Source organism: Heteronotia binoei, chromosome 19 (assembly GCF_032191835.1).
Source record: "Heteronotia binoei isolate CCM8104 ecotype False Entrance Well chromosome 19, APGP_CSIRO_Hbin_v1, whole genome shotgun sequence".
Lineage (NCBI taxonomy): Eukaryota > Metazoa > Chordata > Lepidosauria > Squamata > Gekkonidae > Heteronotia > Heteronotia binoei.
The window spans coordinates 31,880,300-31,897,315 of NC_083241.1; the positions used below are offsets into that span (position 1 = coordinate 31,880,300).

The following is a 17,016-nucleotide window of genomic DNA, read 5'->3' on the forward strand; positions in this document are numbered from 1 at the left end:
GGTTACGTTAATTTCATTCCTTTCTAATAAACATCTTCCAAGATCCCAATTCTAACTCCCTCAGGTCTAATTGCAAATTGAGGGTGTGAACACCAAACCGTGAAACTTCTCCCTCCCCCCCCCTTTTTTTCTTTACCCAGGGACCTTGCCACTGAACATATATAGACTTGGGCACTGTCTCTCCACAGCAAGCCAATTTAGGTACCTCTATAGCTGGTTGTTGGGCATACATCTTATTTCTGCCTTGCTGCATATTGGTTAATTTTCCCCTTCAACCTTTTGCTCTATGTAGTAAAATATTCTATAAAAGAAAGTGACTGAAAATCTATAGCTCTAAGAATACCTGGTTATCTTCTCTTTTTTTGTTTTTTTTATATTTTTTTGAAAAACAAAACCTCTAATTATAGTTAGAACTCAAGGAAAAAGAAAGGAAGGGAAATGACTTCATGTGTAAAAGTCTATGGGAGGGGATCTGAAAAGCACAAATGAAAGAAACAGCTCCTCAAGGCAGCAGGGACGGGTGGGGGAGCATCTCACAAATTGGAGGGCAGTTTCGATCGGATGGGTTCTCGATCTCCCGTGAGCCCTATAGACCCCTTCCTCCCTTCGGCAGCAGTCAGAGACGGAGAAATGGCGGTACTGCCCTCCGGTGCAGGCGGCTGAGGCAGAGAACCTGAGGACATGTGGCGCGGTAGAGTCACTCTCCCTGGCACAAAGCTATATGGCTTCCCTAGAGGCCTTGTCCCTCCTCCTCCTCCTCCAGAGAAGGAGGAGAAGCTAGAAACAGACTCCCTGGAGGAATGAGGAGAGCCTTGGCCTGAAGTCTGAGCCGCTTCTTGGGGCAAAGATGGCTGGGAAGCAGAAATCAACTTGAGGTCCTGGGTCAATCGTCCGGGGGGAAGCGGGGGCATGCTCCGGGGCGGAAGGACCGGTGGAGGGGGGCTGGAGGTCTGAGGCAGCAGCAGAGATCCATGAGAGCCCAGTGCCCTGGAAGGGCTGCACTGGAAAGTCCTGGCTGCTGCCGCGGGGCTTTGACTAGGGGAACTAAGGCCTGAAGGCAGGTAAAAAGAAGGGGCAACGCCAGGCTGTTTCAATGGAGACAAAGAGGCAAAGGGTGACCTTTCACGGTGCATCTGCGCGGCAGGCGCAGCGGAAGGTCCTAATGCACTTGGCGGGGGAGTCTGACACAAGCTTGAAGGGGAGCCTCCAGTTCCCTGTGCCAGCTGGCTTAAGCTAGAGGATGGAGAGCTGGACGAGGAAGGCAACGGGAAGGAGTTCATCTCTCCCAGTGCTCCAGTTCCTGAGAGCTGCTGCGACTGCCCCGCCTGGAGTGACCTGCAAGCGGGCTTCAGGTGGCCGAGGGGGCTGCCGGGCGAATTTGAGGACAGCTGGGCGAAGGCGTTGGGTGGCGAGCTTTCGGGGGCTTTCTGGAAGGGGCCAAAGCCGCTGAGCAGGTTGCTCTCGGACTCGGAATCCTGCTGCGGAGCGGTCTCTTCCAGGGCATCGGAAGGCCCTCCCTGCTCTTGAGGGTTCAGTCCCGCGGACAACAGGCTGCCCAAGGCTTGGTGGCTTGAGCCAGCAGAAGAGCCAGCCGAGGCCCGGTAGAACTGGCCCAAGCCAGCCGAGGCCGTGAAGCCCGCCAGCTGCTGGATCTGGAAGGAGGAGGATGAGAGAGCTTCTGCTCCCGGCGTGTGCTGCTGGGATGGCGTGCTGGAAGGGGAGCCCACGACGGAAGGTCCCGCTGACGACACCAAGGAATGGAGCCGTTTCAGCTGCCTGGGAGTCTGGTTCGATTGCTGCCCCAAAGAACCCAGGACGGATACCGGAGGACGGAAGATGGCAGTCGGAAGGCGAGGGTGGTGAGTGAGGGCTATTGCTACTGAGGTGGTGGCAGCGGCCGCTTGCAGCGGGGCCTGGATGAGAGGCGTCCAGATAACAGGCGTGGGTGAGGAGGCAGCGGCTGCCGCTGCGGCTGCCGCTTGGACATTGTGCGCACAGTGGGCCATCTCTCTGTCGTGCTGCACAATCTGCTGGATGATCTCGTTCTCCTGGTAGTTGAAGACTCCGGAGTTGAGGTCATGCTGGACTTTATGGAGGAGGATGGAGTTCTTCTTACCTAAGGAGGGACAGAAGAGAGGCATTATCAATCAGGAGATTCCTCCAAGGAAAGAGAAGCCGGATGGATATTCCTTTAAAGTCCTGTCAGGATATGCCCGTGTCAACCTTCCTGCTCTAGTCCACTGTTAGCATATTCCAAGGGCCTTGCTGAAATTATTGTAGGGCCTCACACCACTGTTCGCTTCTGGTTATCTTGAATGTTATACCTTTTTGACTGCTTAGTTTTGTTTATGTTGTGCTTTTATCCACTGTTTTGCTGTTCTTAACCAACACATGAACAGACTCATATGTGAAGCTGCCATATACAGAATGAGTCTGTTGGTTCTTCAGGGTCAGTATTGTCTATTCAGATTGGACAGAGGTCTTCCTCATCACCTTATTACCTGATTCCGTATTTTACTGGAAATGCTGGGGATTGACCTGGAACCTTCTGCTTGATAAGCAGATCGTCTGTCACTGAGCCCCACCCCTCTCTCCCCAGAAAGTGAATTCGTGGAACTTCCTTATACTGAATCAGACTATCACGTCCAGTACCTAAACTGGCAGCAGCTCTCCAGGGTCTCAGGTGGGAGGTCTTTCCCATCCCCTGGGACCTTCTGCATTCAAAACAGATGCTCTCTCACTGAGCTGTAGCCCCTTCCTCCCAGTGTTTTTTACACCGTTTTCTATTTTTGATTCTACTTATGATAAATGAGCCGCTTTGCGCTTGACACATGAAGAAGTGTCAACTAACCTGAGTAAATAAACCCCAAAGATAAAAAATGGAAGAGGAGAACAGCATTTGTAGGAAAGGTTGTCTGAGAATGTGCCAGTTTGACTGTTTCACAGATCTGGTGTGGGTTCTAGAGATCATACTGGTACTATTTGGGGGGTTGCCAGTGTATTTTCTGGCACAATTCAAGCCTTGCAATAGACTGGAACCAGGGCACTTGAATGGTCTTTTACTTCTGTATAAAGCTGCTTGATAGTTAGTATTGCATACCAGAAGCCCCCTCTGTGGTGAGAAGTGCCACAAAGTCACTTGTAGGCTTTTCAAGGCCAGGGCAGCCCCTCTCTGTGCCCCCATTCTCAAAGCAACCAATGAAACCCTTCTCAGTGGTGCTACCTCAGCGTGGAACGCCCACCTCACCAAGCTTCTGCAGTTTCAGGTGGCGGGTGAAAGCACCTTGCTCATGCCCTCGTTTTACTGCTTGGAGAGATGCATTAACTGTCTCATACGGAATTCTCTACCGTATTTATTTCTGTCTTTCTGGCTGGAATCCTCTGCCGGTCTACTGGAAGGATTTTGTGCCAGACAGTCTTTAAAGCACCTTTTTCCTTGCGCGTGCCTGCGCACACACACACATTATAATTTTACTTGGTTATTTTATGATGCTTCTTTAATGAGATTTGCTTTTATGGCTTTTCTTTTAAGTTTGCTGTTTTGTGAACTCCTTTGGGCATTTTTGGGGAACTGCAGCTGGCACACCTGCCTGGGAATTCCCCCCACCCCCCACTGGGTGCCAGAGCAGCAAAGTCTTTTTCCTAGCGACTTCTCACCTAAGCAGTACTATCAGCTGTCTCCCCAGCGTTCAGATGCTGGGTTCCCAACATTTTTGGTCATTTAGGTGTTTGGCTGACTTGTTTAGTTGTTCAGAGGGGGTGGGTGGGGGGGTGTTCTTCTTTCTTTCTGCTGTGCCGCTTCATCTGGCTGACATAAGTTAAAAACGACCTTGCCCTGTTGGCTTAATACAGCTTAATGTTTTACTGTTGTCAGCCGACGAATGGTTTGACATGATGTTAGGGGTTTAACGCCCAATCTCAGAAAATGGTTTTGATATTTTATCCTTGTGGCTTTATCTTAGGTGCCCTGGGATGCTGAAAGCAGAAGAGGCACATATAAATCATTTAAAACAAAACAAACATGTCCTCTAAATAAATTAAGCACCCTGTAGCAGCTGCTGGAGAGAATTCTGGCTTGCTGCTGACATCACTGTAAAACAAAGGGTTTCCCCGCCTAATGTGCCTTTAAACCCAAGAACAAACAAAGTTGTAGCTTTTAAATTGGCAAAAGACGGGCTATCGCAGGGTAAACAAATGCAGCAGGTAAAGTAAAGCCTTCAGCAGTGTGCAATAATAGTGGCGTCGCAGAGGACACATTCAAGCCATGATCTGAGTTATGAAAACAGGAGAATTACAGGTGCATCTCTATTTTCAGCAGTGCAATTTTGTAAAATGTGGACTGTGTCAAAAGGGAAAAAAACAGAATAGGCTTGATTCTTAAGGGGGGGGGGGGAGTCGTAAGAGATAGAGAACAGTTTTAAGTCTCTGCCACAATAATCTCCTTGAATACTTCCCATTGTTTCCTCTTACTTATACTGACTGCCTTCTTTCCTTTCTGCCATCTGGGAGAATGCTATGGTGGGGTGGCAGCAAAAAAAAAAAGCTCTGCCAATGGGTGGCCCAGCCACATAAGTGATCTCTATTTTCTAGGTGTGGAGTGAGAGGCTGCCCGTCGTAGCTCACGAGCAATTGACGCTGCTGCTAGGGATGCTCAGGGACTTGCTGGCTTACAGGTGGTTTACTGCTTGTGACTGGGCAGCAGACTAATTCACCGGCTGTTTGGGAAACTGCAACATTTTTGTGCCACCAAGGACCGGGCAGGCAGGTTGCAGGGGATCAGAAGCCAGCTCCCGCTTGATCTCCCATCAGTGGGCTGGGGAAAGCTCACTAGGCTTCAATGTTGCTTCAACTCAGGAAGTCAGCTCCCAACCGATCCCAAGGATCACCCAAGACTCAGCTTCTGATCTTCCTGGCAACTCTTTGCTGACTGACAGACTTACTGAACACATACAAAACAAAAAACCCCTTCGCTTTTGTGTTTCAGCAAGGCTGGCTGGCTGCTGAATTTCCCAGGAGGGAGGTCAGACCTTCATTGCCAGATAATCCTCAGGACCTGCTTAGTCAACTTCTGGACTTCTTAGTCAACTGCTGGGTGGCTGTTTTCATGGTTTTGGTGGAGCAGAACTAATCCGTGTTCAGCTCGTGGCCTGATTGTGAGTGCTGAACGTAGGGTGTTTGGTGCAAAACCCACAACACCTTAGTTGCCGCCTTGTGCTTTCCTGTCACCGGAAGCCATCTTAGAGATTGGCTGAGGGCACCGCTGACAGCCCCGTGGTGACAATCCGGCTGCAGGGTGGCTCGACTCCTAGGTCACTAGATCCCTGCCCTTCCATTTCACTTGCAGTGGCAGCAGACCTCTTCCCATCCACCAGCTGCAAGGGAAAACACAGCAGCAGACAACAGGAGGGAAATATTTCCATTTGGGATTTAGGACAGATAAGGAAAGCACGCCTTTTTGCAATGCAAAATTAACCTGTGATATTTTCTGCAACAAAATACAACAATGGCCAATAGCTTAAATGACTTTAAAAGGGAGCAAAATGTGCGGTGGGGTCCAAATCGTGCCTCCACGTTCATACACAGCATATTTCTCAATGCCAATTGGGGGAAGCAACAGCAGGCTTTGGAGTCTGTGCTGTACCTATGGGCCTTCCGAGGAATTCACTGTAGGGGGTAAAAGCTGCTGGACCAGATGGTCTAACAGGGCTGCTCTTAGCTCCTTAAGTTTTGCTACCTTTAAAAGGCAGTTCTAGATTATGCACAGAATTCTGGTACATTAAAAAAATAAATAATGTGCAGGACGCCTTTTAAAAAACCCAGCAAATTCAGTTTGAAGCAGCCCAGAGATAACACACAAAAGCAACATGATTTCATTTTTAAAAATAGGTATTCCATAACAATCGTATCAAATAATCAGATTTTTGCTTTCAGTTGCTAACTTTCTGCACAGGCTCCGGCTTGTGATTAACTGCGCCATCGTGTTTGCCGGCTCCGGTCGTCTCTCTGCAATCTGTCTCGACCTCAAACTTTAAGAATTCAAGCTGCTACAATCCTTCCCTTCTCTGGGACCTTTTGTATTCTCACATTGTTCCGGGATGCCCGTGCTTTGAAACAGCAGCAGCGCTGCGAGTTCTCGGGTGGCAGAGAGGGACGAGAGCATTGTGGAGACAGAATGCAAAAAAAAAAAAAATACAGAAACCCCTTGGGAAGCACCACGGGCAGCAGTATCGTTTCCCTCCATGGCTTCCTTTGTGTGTTCCTAAGCTCATTCTCAATCCCTGAGTAGAGGTAGTCTTCCCCCCTGTGCCAAATGAGCACAAACGGTGGGCTTGAGCTACCAAACGTTGTTCTCACCCAAATGCCACTCCAACAATGACACTAATGAAGCAGCTCCCTCTTTTTACATAAAAGAAAAGGGGAAAGGGTGGGTTCCCCCCCCCCCATATGATCTGATTTCCATTAGACTGTGCCCAGTATCCACAGCTCTCCCTGCCTTCAGCTGAAACAAGGGCAACTGTTTAGCTGCTTTGTGGGAAATGAAAACCTTTCCAGACGGATGCCTCTGGAGGGCACTGTCTGCCCACTTATGCTACAGGCACCTCCGTATTATTTTCCTCAAAACAGGGTGCTCGCGACCCCTTTTGTGCCAAAACAGGGTTCTCACGGAACCTGCAGTAAACTTTCTTTCCTCTGTTGTGGGATTTGTGTTTTAATAGGTGGTGACACACACAACCAAGGCCCTGCTCCCCCTCTGAAAGAAATCCAGCGGTCCCATCGCTCCCCTCTGGGCAAAAGACCTGTGCCATCTGACAGAAGAGCTCCAGCACAGGCGCTTGGAAACCAGCACGCCAAGGGAGGCTGTGGTCAAAAGGCTCACTCCTATGAACGCTGTACCTCCCCGGCTGTTTCATACAAGCAAGAAGAACTGACTCTGGCCAGAGTGCATCCCATCCTGTTTCCAGCCTCATGGAGACGACTTAAGGACTAATCGCGTTTCCTTCAGGATGAGGTCTCCTGAATAACGGGCTCAGATAATGTTAGGGGCTTGACGGTGCCACTGGGCTTCTGTTTTATTTTGTCACAGCAAACTAAACCACAGCCCCCCCCCCCTTTTGCAATCTTCTGAGGAAGGCCAAGTTAGTGGAGGCGGGTGGGAATAGAATAGGAAGGTGTACCTGGGTGAAGTTCTATTGAGTTTGCTGCCTGAAGCCAGGGTGGTCTTCTCCCCTTAAGTATCCAATCCTCCTACTGTATGTAAAAGTCCAGGGTCTAATACTAAGTATGCAGATTTAGCCAGTCTAAATCCTCTCATAATGGCAAGGTTGGGGTTGTTTGGAAGGTACACAATACCTCCCCCAAACTTTTACTGAAGCTGACTTGTAAGCTTCTAGAAACCGATGTTTCAAAGGGATTTTATTAGCTTTAGAAATAGAATTTTAAAAGGTTTATATCGTATCCTGTCAGATTATTTTAAACTGCTCTGGGGTCTTCTCCGGTAGACTTGAAATAAATAGATTTGGGCCAGTTTTAATTTGTAGCGGTGTCCCTCAGAACACAAAAAGGGATGTCAAAAACAGCAGACACAGGTTGCGTGCACAGCAGCTCATAACTTGAGATGGGCGAAAGGAACACGACCAGCTTGGGATAGGAGGTGCCCACTTCTGCCAGACTGAGAACTACAGCACCACATTCGTTGTCCTAATGGGAAACATACAGCTCCGCATCGGCACTATGCAAATTCAGTATACCCAGGGCCTACTGGGTATATCATTCATTCTGCTTCCAGGACTTCCCTGACTAGCAAGAGCCTGAGTTCAAAGAAGGAACCGTAAATCAGTGGCCCCTGCAGAGCCTCCAGCCTGTGCGCCTGGATGCAGAAGGTCCCAGATTCATTTCCCGGCATCTCCAGTTAAAGGCCTTCTGGGAACAGATGATAGGAAAGGCATTTCTCTACCCGAGACCTTGGAGAGCCTCTGTCAGCACAACAGTGTGCTCTGGCTGAACATAAGGCAGCTCCAGATGTTGCTTCCTACTGACCAACGCAAACTGCTTTGCCACCGAAGCCTAACTGTTAACTCCAAAGATTTCTACACTCAGCTCGGTCACGTCTCTGTGCTCCCCTGAAAACTAAAAACCTGTTTTTAAAAATCTTGATATCCTGCATCCAAGCACTCAATCCCATTCCTTTTCTTGCACCTGGCTTCCAATGACGCACAGTTCCACAGAAGAGCCCCAGTCGCCACTTACCGATCCTGTCGAGCCTATCCAGCGCCACTGTTTCAAAAGCCCTCCTCATCATGGGATACTCCTCCAGCACCTCATTAAAGTTGTCCACCGAGAGGGAGTAGAGGCGGCAGTAAGTGTCGGCTCGCACGCTCGCTGTGCGCCGGCCACGGGTCAACAGGCAGATTTCTAGGATAAAAGAAGGAGTGTGAACGCTTTTTTTGGCAGAGGGGACTCCTCCAACCCATTTTTCTTTGTATCCACAGCGGGATTTGTGTCTCCACAGACATGACACCCCTCCTTGCAGGCTTTCCCTTTTCCCCTGAGTCCTGCTGGGCATCTGTGGCTGAAAGTGCCATGAAGTCACAGCTGACCTATGGCAGCCCGCATGGTTTCCAAGGCAAGAGACGTTCAGAGGTGGTTTGCCATAGACTGCCGCCAAGTATCAGTCATCCGTAGGGACGTCCAAACAACTATACGTTTCCATTCTGGCAAATTTTTCTTTAAAAAGGGGGGGGGGGCAGGGGACTGAATCATGTCATGTTTCCTCAGAGAAATAACGATGAACAGAAACACATCTTTTTAAAAACAACCAAAGAATTGGACTCTGGTTGTTGCGATTACTGTATGAAATCTTGGGGAGTCTTCTTATCAAATTAGCTAGGGAAGGCTGCTGTCGCAAAGAGAGCGTCTGAACAAAGAGACACGATTATGCAATTAGTATATTGCCAAAAAAAATTATAGTGATGGTACGTATTGAAAAAAGGCACTGCAAACACTAATTATGCACCATCGTTATCGGTCCCAACAAAACACTTAAAAGATCAACATAAAAGCACAACCCTCAGCTCAAAGTGAGGAAGTAATTAATGTACATGAATGCATGAAAACATTGCTGGAAATGCAGTTAATTTAGTGGACAAAACACACTCCAAAGATGTGGCGGCTGCTCAAAAAACCATTTATCCTGCCTCATGCACAACTGCAGCGGGACAAAACTGTTTACGGAAGGTTGAATTGTCATCAGTTTGACAGCATCCCCTAACTATTAGGGTGGCCTCGATTGCGTTTTTGAATGATGCATTAATTGTGGCATATTATTAATTACAGCTGCGCGATTATACAACCACCCTGGCTCTTTGTGCTTTTAACGGGGCAAACCTCCACCTGGCAATTTCTGCATTAAGTTCACCTTTCTCTGTCCATCATTTTGCTCATCTAATTAGCCACTTGGGGGTTCTGCTATTAAGGTTCCGCCAAGGCTTCGTTGGTGCTTCCTTTGCATGCTGATGAGCTCCACCAAGCTGGTGGGAGTTGGAGCTCCCGACATGCCTTGCTGAAGCCAAATCTCCTTGGATTCCAGTCTGATCTGACTTCTGACCCCACTGACTGGCGAGGGTTACAGCTGCCCCACAATGGTGATGCACTAGGGAAGGAAACTTGTGGGTCACCTGTGCCATCGTATTATAATCTCATCTTGTTACCATCACCCCCCCCCCCCTCCTTCTCTCTCATCTGAAGAAAATCTGCAGCTGTGATGAGCGTGGGTCTTCCATTCCACAGCCTAGTTCCCATCTGCCCTGTTTTCTTAACTTGGAACAACCTCACGTCATTGCTATTTGCCCCACAGATGAATGTGTGTGAAATGTTCTACAGCTGCAGGCAACTTATGGGATCCCTGAATTGGGTTTTCAAGGCAAGAGGCGTTCAGAGGGGGGTTTGCCGTTGCCTGCCTCTGCAGAGAGATCCTGGACTTTCTGGGTCGTCTCCCATCAAAGTACTATCCAGGGCCTGCTTAGCTTCTGAGAGCTGATGAGATCGAGCTAACCTGTACCTTAATCCTATCCCCTTCCCCCCCTCCACTGCAGTCCTGATGTCAATCAGACTCACATGCACTTCCTATTTACGGGGAGAGGGGGGCAGTGGGAGTTGCATTTACGGAGGAGCATGTCTGGCTTGGCTCTAATTCTTAGAGCAGGGTTACACAGGCTTGTGCAAGGTCAGTCGAAGACCATACCCAGCATCAGACCCGCGTTGGTGATAGTTATGTACCTTCATCCTGCAACGCTGCATGCCTTGAAATCAATCATGAGGGAGCACTGGCCCAATCACCTGTCTTTGAGTAAAGAGGCTACACATATAGGCTACCTCCTTGTAAGCACCATTCCTGGTCATGGCAGAGGGCTTGTGTGTGTACAACTTCCTCTCCATGCTCATGAGCTGGTGATCATGCACAGGTGGAGCCAGTGCGGTTGTGCCTGTCAGCCCCTTCCACGCGCGCTGATTTCCAAGTGTGTCGTGTTTCATTTAGAGGGCTAGTGTGGAATGATGTAGAAGGAAGGGGAGAGGGAGAAGCAGAGGCATTTGCATGAGACCAGGAAGAGTGTCTAGGCTGGTCCTACTCTTTAAACCCTTCCTCTCACATCGCACATTGTGCTTCTTAGAAGAGAGGTGCAGGCAAACTGTACGTCCTTCAAACCCTTCCCTGCAACTGGGCCTCAGAAGAAAACAGCAAGAGAGGTGCCTGGTCCACCCCCACCCCGCCACTTCCTCCAAAACCCCTGTTTGTCTCTGCAGTGCACAGAAAACCCAGGAGAGGGGATGCAAGTCTGTTGCAGGCCATTTTGCACAGAGCTAGGTGGAAGGGGGCAAGCAGCAGGAGTCTTCCTGTTGTCCTTGGGGAAAGGTTTCCTGTGTGGATGGCGGCCACGGTGTTACCCATCCACCCCCATTACAAAAGGGAGAACCTGAGCCTTGCTGCGGCTGGCTGACCTCCAAAGTAGGACCCGTCGGCCAGCTTCGTCTCCTTGTTGCCTTTGGTGAGCACGCTCACCACCCCGTGCTGGATGAAATACATCTTCTTTCCAATGGTGCCTTCCCGGATGATGTAGTCGGCAGGCTGGAAAACCTCGAAACGCAGCTTGGTGAGCATGGATGTGACGAAATTCGGATCCGCGTTGGCAAACAGAGGCATGGAGGCCACGAGCTTCCGGCAGTTGAAGTTGATGATCTCCTGGGGAGGAGGGGGAAACGAGCACTCAATGAGATGGTGCTGAATGTAAGCAGAAGTGCCCTGGGAGCGCAGAGCTCGTGGAAGGCCACGGACTCTGCGTCCCATTTTCTGTGGTCACTACCCAGAAGGCCCAAGAAGACCACAAGAGGGACACCGACTCTGAACACAGAGGTTCCATCAAACCATCAGAGCCAATAAAGTCACTGATGGCTTTAGGTTCTGTGAATTTGTCGAATTCCTTTTAAAAGTCAGCTACAGCAGTGGTCCTTTTCTGCATCCTGTTATCTTGAGTTCCACGAGTTTAATTATGGGATTCACTGTTAAACAGTGTTAATTTACAGTGACTGTATTTGTTTTAATAATAGTTCCGCCATTCCGCTAGTGGTAGTATTGTCAAAATAAACAAAGCCACCCCAATTTACATCAATCCATAGTGAACTGTGGAACTCATGGTCTCAGGATTATTCTGTTTGAATCTGACCCCCGTGGGGCACTTGAAGGGAAAAACTTTAAATGACAGCCTCAACCCACAGAACTAGAAGGCCACTGTAATAAACATCTGGAATCACAAAGGCTGTCCTGCACATCAGGGGCCCCCAACTTGGTGCCCACAGTGCCACCAACTCCTTTCTTGGCAAAATGAAGGTGCTCCTGCCCAGCAGAGTTTCTGATTGGCCACTGAAGATCTGATGGGTTATGCGGATTAAGACCACATTGTCTCCATGGCCGGTGCCACCACTGTGTTGGTTTTATTTTCCCTCATTCCTCTGTCCTGCTGTATTTTTTTAATTTTCCAGTTTCCTTCCCTGCACGTGAGTTGGGGGAAAGGTGGCTCCACCTCCTGCTGCAGCTATTTTGTGGTTTGCTCCATCTCTTGCGGCAGCCATTTTGTAACAGCTGTTTTGCAGTTGCCCTGCGTCAGAATTCCAAAAGTGCCCACAGGCTCAAAAGGGTTGGGGACACCTGCTGTACAGGTTTTCACAAACCTTTTAATTAGCAGAAGGGAATCAGCCCGGCAAGGAAGCCAGGTACGAAGCTACAACACAAAAGGCCACAACAAGGCACAACACAAAAGGGCACAGAGACTGAGGCCTTCCTAAGAACATCAGAAGAGCCCTGCTGGATCAGACCAGGGGTCCATCTAGTCCAGCCTCCTGGCTCACACAGGGGCCAACCAGTTTCTCTGGAGAGCCAACAACAGGGCACAGAGGCCAAGGCCTTCCTAAGAACATCAGAAGAGCCCTGCTGGGTCAGACCAGGGGTCCATCTAGTCCAGCCTCTTGTCTCACACAGGGGCAACCCAGTTTCTCTGGAGAGCCAACAACAGGGCACAGAGGCTGAGGCCTTCCTAAGAACATCAGAAGAGCCCTCCTGGATCAGACCAGTGGTCCATCTAGTCCAGCCTCCTGTCTCACACAGTGGCCAACCAGTTCCTTTGGAGAGCCAACAACAGGGCACAGAGGCTGAGGCCTTCCTAAGAACATCAGAAGAGCCCTGCTGGTTAAGACCAGGGGTCCATCTAGTCCAGCCTCTTGTCTCACACAGGGGCCACCCAGTTCCTCTAGAGGCCAAGGCCTTCCCCCTGATGTTGCCTTTTTGCATTGGGACCCAGAGGCAGACAGCTGAAGTTCTCATCACCATGCAACAGAAGTTGGCTTATTCTGGACAGAATGCATCCAGGCCCTCTATTGCAGGCCTATCCTAACTCAGTTATGATGGTTCCACACGCTCTAAACTGGCACTGAGGACCTCCCTTCTGGTCAGTGACAAAAACATCAAGGCCAGTTTTGTCCACGCAGACTGGCAGCAGCTTTCCAGGGTCTCAGGCGGACTCACACCACCTTATAGCTGGAGACGCCGGGGACTGAACCTGGGACCTTCTGCATGCCAAGCAGAAGCTCTTCCACTGAGCCACAGCCCCCTCCCCTGGTGCCTTGCCACAATGCTGCTTTGCTAGACCACTCACCTCCCTCAGGGGCTCACTCAGTTCTCCCAGGATGCTCTCCTCGTCGAACATCTTGCCCTGATAGCGGTGTTCATAGTAGTCGTGGATCCGCTGGCGCATCTCAGCCGGGAGCTTGTGGAAGGACATGTACTGCTCCACTTGCTTGTACTGCGGAGGGCGAAAGCAACAGAGAAAAAGGGTAGAGTTGGAGTGACCCTAGAGTCATGGAAGGACTAGACAGGGTCTCCCCCCTCAACAGTCAATCAGTCTCCCTCCCTCCCTCCCTCTCCTGGGAGCCTGAGGCTGGGGACCATGTTGCAGCTAGAAAGCAATTGCCTGAAAATGGTTACTTCTTGGATTTGTCACTCAGATACAGCCGTGCCATTGCCTTTCTGGCTCCCCAGTTGATTTTTTTAAAAAAATTAATGTCATTTCCATTCATGGAAGAAAGGGCAATTTAAGATTGTGTACTTTAAAATGTAACTTTTGCATCTAGGCATAAAGGATGTGGATTTTTTTTTCTGGTCCTGTTCTCACCCCAACCCCCGGTTCTAGACTTGTGTGGTGTTCAATTTCTAAAGAAAGAGAGGTGCCCGGAATCGAAGCAGTGTGCAAGCCCTGACCTCAGAACACCTTGTTGCAAATGCACAAGGACTGGTTGCAATTACGCAGTGGTGCAGGGAAAGCGCTTTGCGCACACCCAGAGGCACAAATGCAAAAAAAGAACTCTGCATGGCTAATTTGGAACATGTCCTCAGAAAAAAGCATCTTTGGAATATGTGCAGCTTCTGACTGAACTGTAGTTCAGAAAACAAAGTCTGAGATGTGAGCTGAAATTAAGCCATGAATATTTTCGGGGTAACCACCCTCAGTATCTTAAGATCTCTTTTATCTTTTAAAGGCAATTTCTCCGATAAGCGATTAAGGGTGTTTTCACATTCAATTTAATCCAGAGTTTTAGAGTCTTCAAACTGCCTGCCGCTGTTCTGCTTTAATTATTTTCCTTTTACATTTAAGCGTTTCAATTGGGGGGGAGGCGTGTTTCTGATCAGAGGGTAGCTGGAATACCAGTGCTTAGTTAAATATATACGATGGCTTGGAAATCGTGTCAACACTGCAAAAACAATACAAATTTAAATTACTAGATGAGGCAAGCAATGATATGTAAAAATTTCAAGTGCTGTCAGTTCTCATGCAAATTACTGCACCTTGTGGTGGCTTTTGGAGGAGTCTTTTAAAATGCATGAAAACTTCTACAATACAAGCTTGAAACGCCTGTAGAGAACAGAGCAGATCAAAACTAGTGTGGAGAAAAACGTTGCAGCAGCAGCAGCTCCAAAACATCTCACCAAAACAAATGTAGATACTTTGGGCAGCAATGATGCAAAACAGTTGTGAGAACATTAGGTAATGTAAAAGGTGAGTTTCCAATGCGGTGATAGAGAGTTGCAAACTGCCAGTGTAAAAATACCCTAAGGCTAGTTTGGCTAGGGATCCTGGAAGATTTTATTTATTTATTTATTGCCATCTTCTGGGCTTGGAGCAGGGGTCACTGGGTGTGTGGGGGGCGAGGTATTTGTGAATTTCCTGTATTGTTCAGGGGGTTGGACCAGATGACCCTGGAGGTACCTTCCAACTCTTATGATTCTGATTCTAGGAATATGCAAAAAAAAAAAATCAGTATCTTTCAGGTTATGGGTGTACTGAACCCAAAAGCTATTGGTATTTCCCGATATTCTTGAATCTTGACTATTCTTGACTATCCCCATAGGGTATAATGGCAAAGGGATTTTGCCCACCTGCCCTCCTCCCGCTCCTAATTACAGGATCTTATGGATGCTTTTCATTAAACAACAGCAACAAAATCCAAGGAAAAGTTGTTTGGAAATACACACATGGTATTTGGACTGTGCAGGAGAACAGGAAAGAAATGCTTGGCTCTGAGAATAATAGAGTAAGTTTAACTGAACATTTCTGCCTTCCAAGGGGGTTAATTGGCTATATTTCTCATGCTGGCTTTCCCCGGCGCCACGCACTGCGGTTGGGTGCTATCGAGCTTTAACTCTGTGCCGATTATAATCCATCAATACTAAGTAGTTTACTGGGGCTGTCAGGGGAAGACATTTTTCTTTAGACTGTTCTCCACCACCCCCCTTTCCCAAATTTTCCTTTCTATGGTGCTTTTTTAATGACATGGCTGAAAAGACTGCCTGGAAGGGAAAAGGCCAATGCACGCAATGTGTTGCATGGTAAGGAGATATCTGACTTGAAGGCTGTAAAGGCAGGCTGTCAAACATGAGTGTGTGTGTGTGTGTCTGAAATACCACATTTCAGTCATGAGAAAAGATCTCTCCATTTCTTAATTTTGCCCTCACAAAAGTAGCAGGGGGTACCACCCCTGGGCCATGTGCAGTTTTTCGCTTGGTCCCTTTTAATTTTTTGTGCTTGATCAGGAAACTCTTTCCTCTCTATTTCCCTTGGCAAATTTTCCTGTTTGGTTTGTTTGTTTCCTGCCATTTCTGTGTCATTTCTGTGCAACAGATATAAAAACAAATCAAAAGACAATCGGTTTAACAACTACCTTCCTACCCAATTTCATTAATATGGTCTGAGCGTGAAGAAGCCAACTGCAGAATCAAACCAGAGTTGCCACAGAATTCAGCATTGTCCCCACCACATATGAACACACACACCTTTGCTGATGAGTGAACCTGAACGTGGGGGGGGGGGGGAGGTGCAAGGTCAGTCCCTTTAGGCCAGAGTGGGTCAGGAAGCTAGAAGCAGAATCCTGATAAGAGAACTGAGAGCAGTTCTGGCTCATCAGAGCAGTGGTCTGGCTAGACCAGTATCCTGTTTCCCGCAGGGGTTAACAGGCGCGCCAGAAAACAAACAAGCTCATTTGCGGAATACCCAGCACCATATCTGGTTTGGCTGGGGATTTACTTTTGCACAACCAAAGCTAGGACTGCACAGTTAGGAACCTGCATACACAACCTCTGTGTAAAGATGGTCATGGGTTGCATGAGCCTGTACAGTGGAGCCTGAGCCCCCACGTGTTAAAGACCTAAAGGAAAATAAAATACATGGTATATATTTTAGAAAAGACGCTAGTGTGTGCGTGCAGCCCCTCTCATTTTTATCCCACCCTTCCCCCAAGAAGCCCTGGGTGATATCTATGGTGTTCTTTCCGCTGTTTTGTCCTCACAGCACTCCTGCAAGGTAGGCCATGTCACGAGCCCAGAGATGTAAGGATCCTCTGAAACTTAGGGGGGATCCCAAGGGCTATGAGAACATCTCACTTTCCCAGGAAAAGGGGCCATAAAATGCAAAAGATGTCAACAAGTGCTGAGATGTGTTTCCTCATAAAGAAGAGCACTGATAGATCAGACCAACAGTCCAGCATCCTGTCTCACACGTCAGATCTTGGAAGCTAAGCTGGGCCAGCCCTGCTTAGTACTTGGACAGAAGACTTGAGGGAAGTCCAGGGTTGCCACCTCTAAACACCTCTTCCCTTGAAAACCCTACTGGGTCACCATACCCTGACAGCACTACACACACACATGTTAAGGAAGCAACTGGCCCACGGTCCCATATCCTAGCCTGGCACTCTAACTACCACGCCACATAAGAACTTAAGAGAAGCTATGTTAGATCAGGCCAATGGCCCATCCAGTCCAACACTCGGTGTCATACAGTGGCCAAACAACCAAGTGCCATCAGGAGATCCACCAGTGAGGCCAGGACACTAGAAGCCCTCCCACTGTGCCCCTCCCCAAGCACCAAGAATACAGAGCATCACTGCCCCAGACAGAGAATTCCTATGATAAGCTGTGGC

The 17,016-nt window shown here is 48.7% G+C and overlaps 1 protein-coding gene across 1 annotated transcript in view; it reads right to left on the minus strand.

Moving 5' to 3' along the window:
• Positions 1-352: 352 nt before the first annotated feature.
• HCN4 (hyperpolarization activated cyclic nucleotide gated potassium channel 4) overlaps positions 353-17,016 on the minus strand; it is a 167,652-nt gene continuing 150,988 nt past the window's right edge. The window contains exons 5-8 of the mRNA XM_060260229.1: positions 13,203-13,349; positions 10,996-11,236; positions 8,248-8,412; positions 353-2,116 (exon numbers count right to left, since the gene is read on the minus strand). Of these exons, the coding sequence (XP_060116212.1) occupies positions 534-2,116; positions 8,248-8,412; positions 10,996-11,236; positions 13,203-13,349 (2,136 nt within the window). The 3' untranslated portion in view covers positions 353-533. The remainder of the gene's footprint in view (positions 2,117-8,247; positions 8,413-10,995; positions 11,237-13,202; positions 13,350-17,016) is intronic.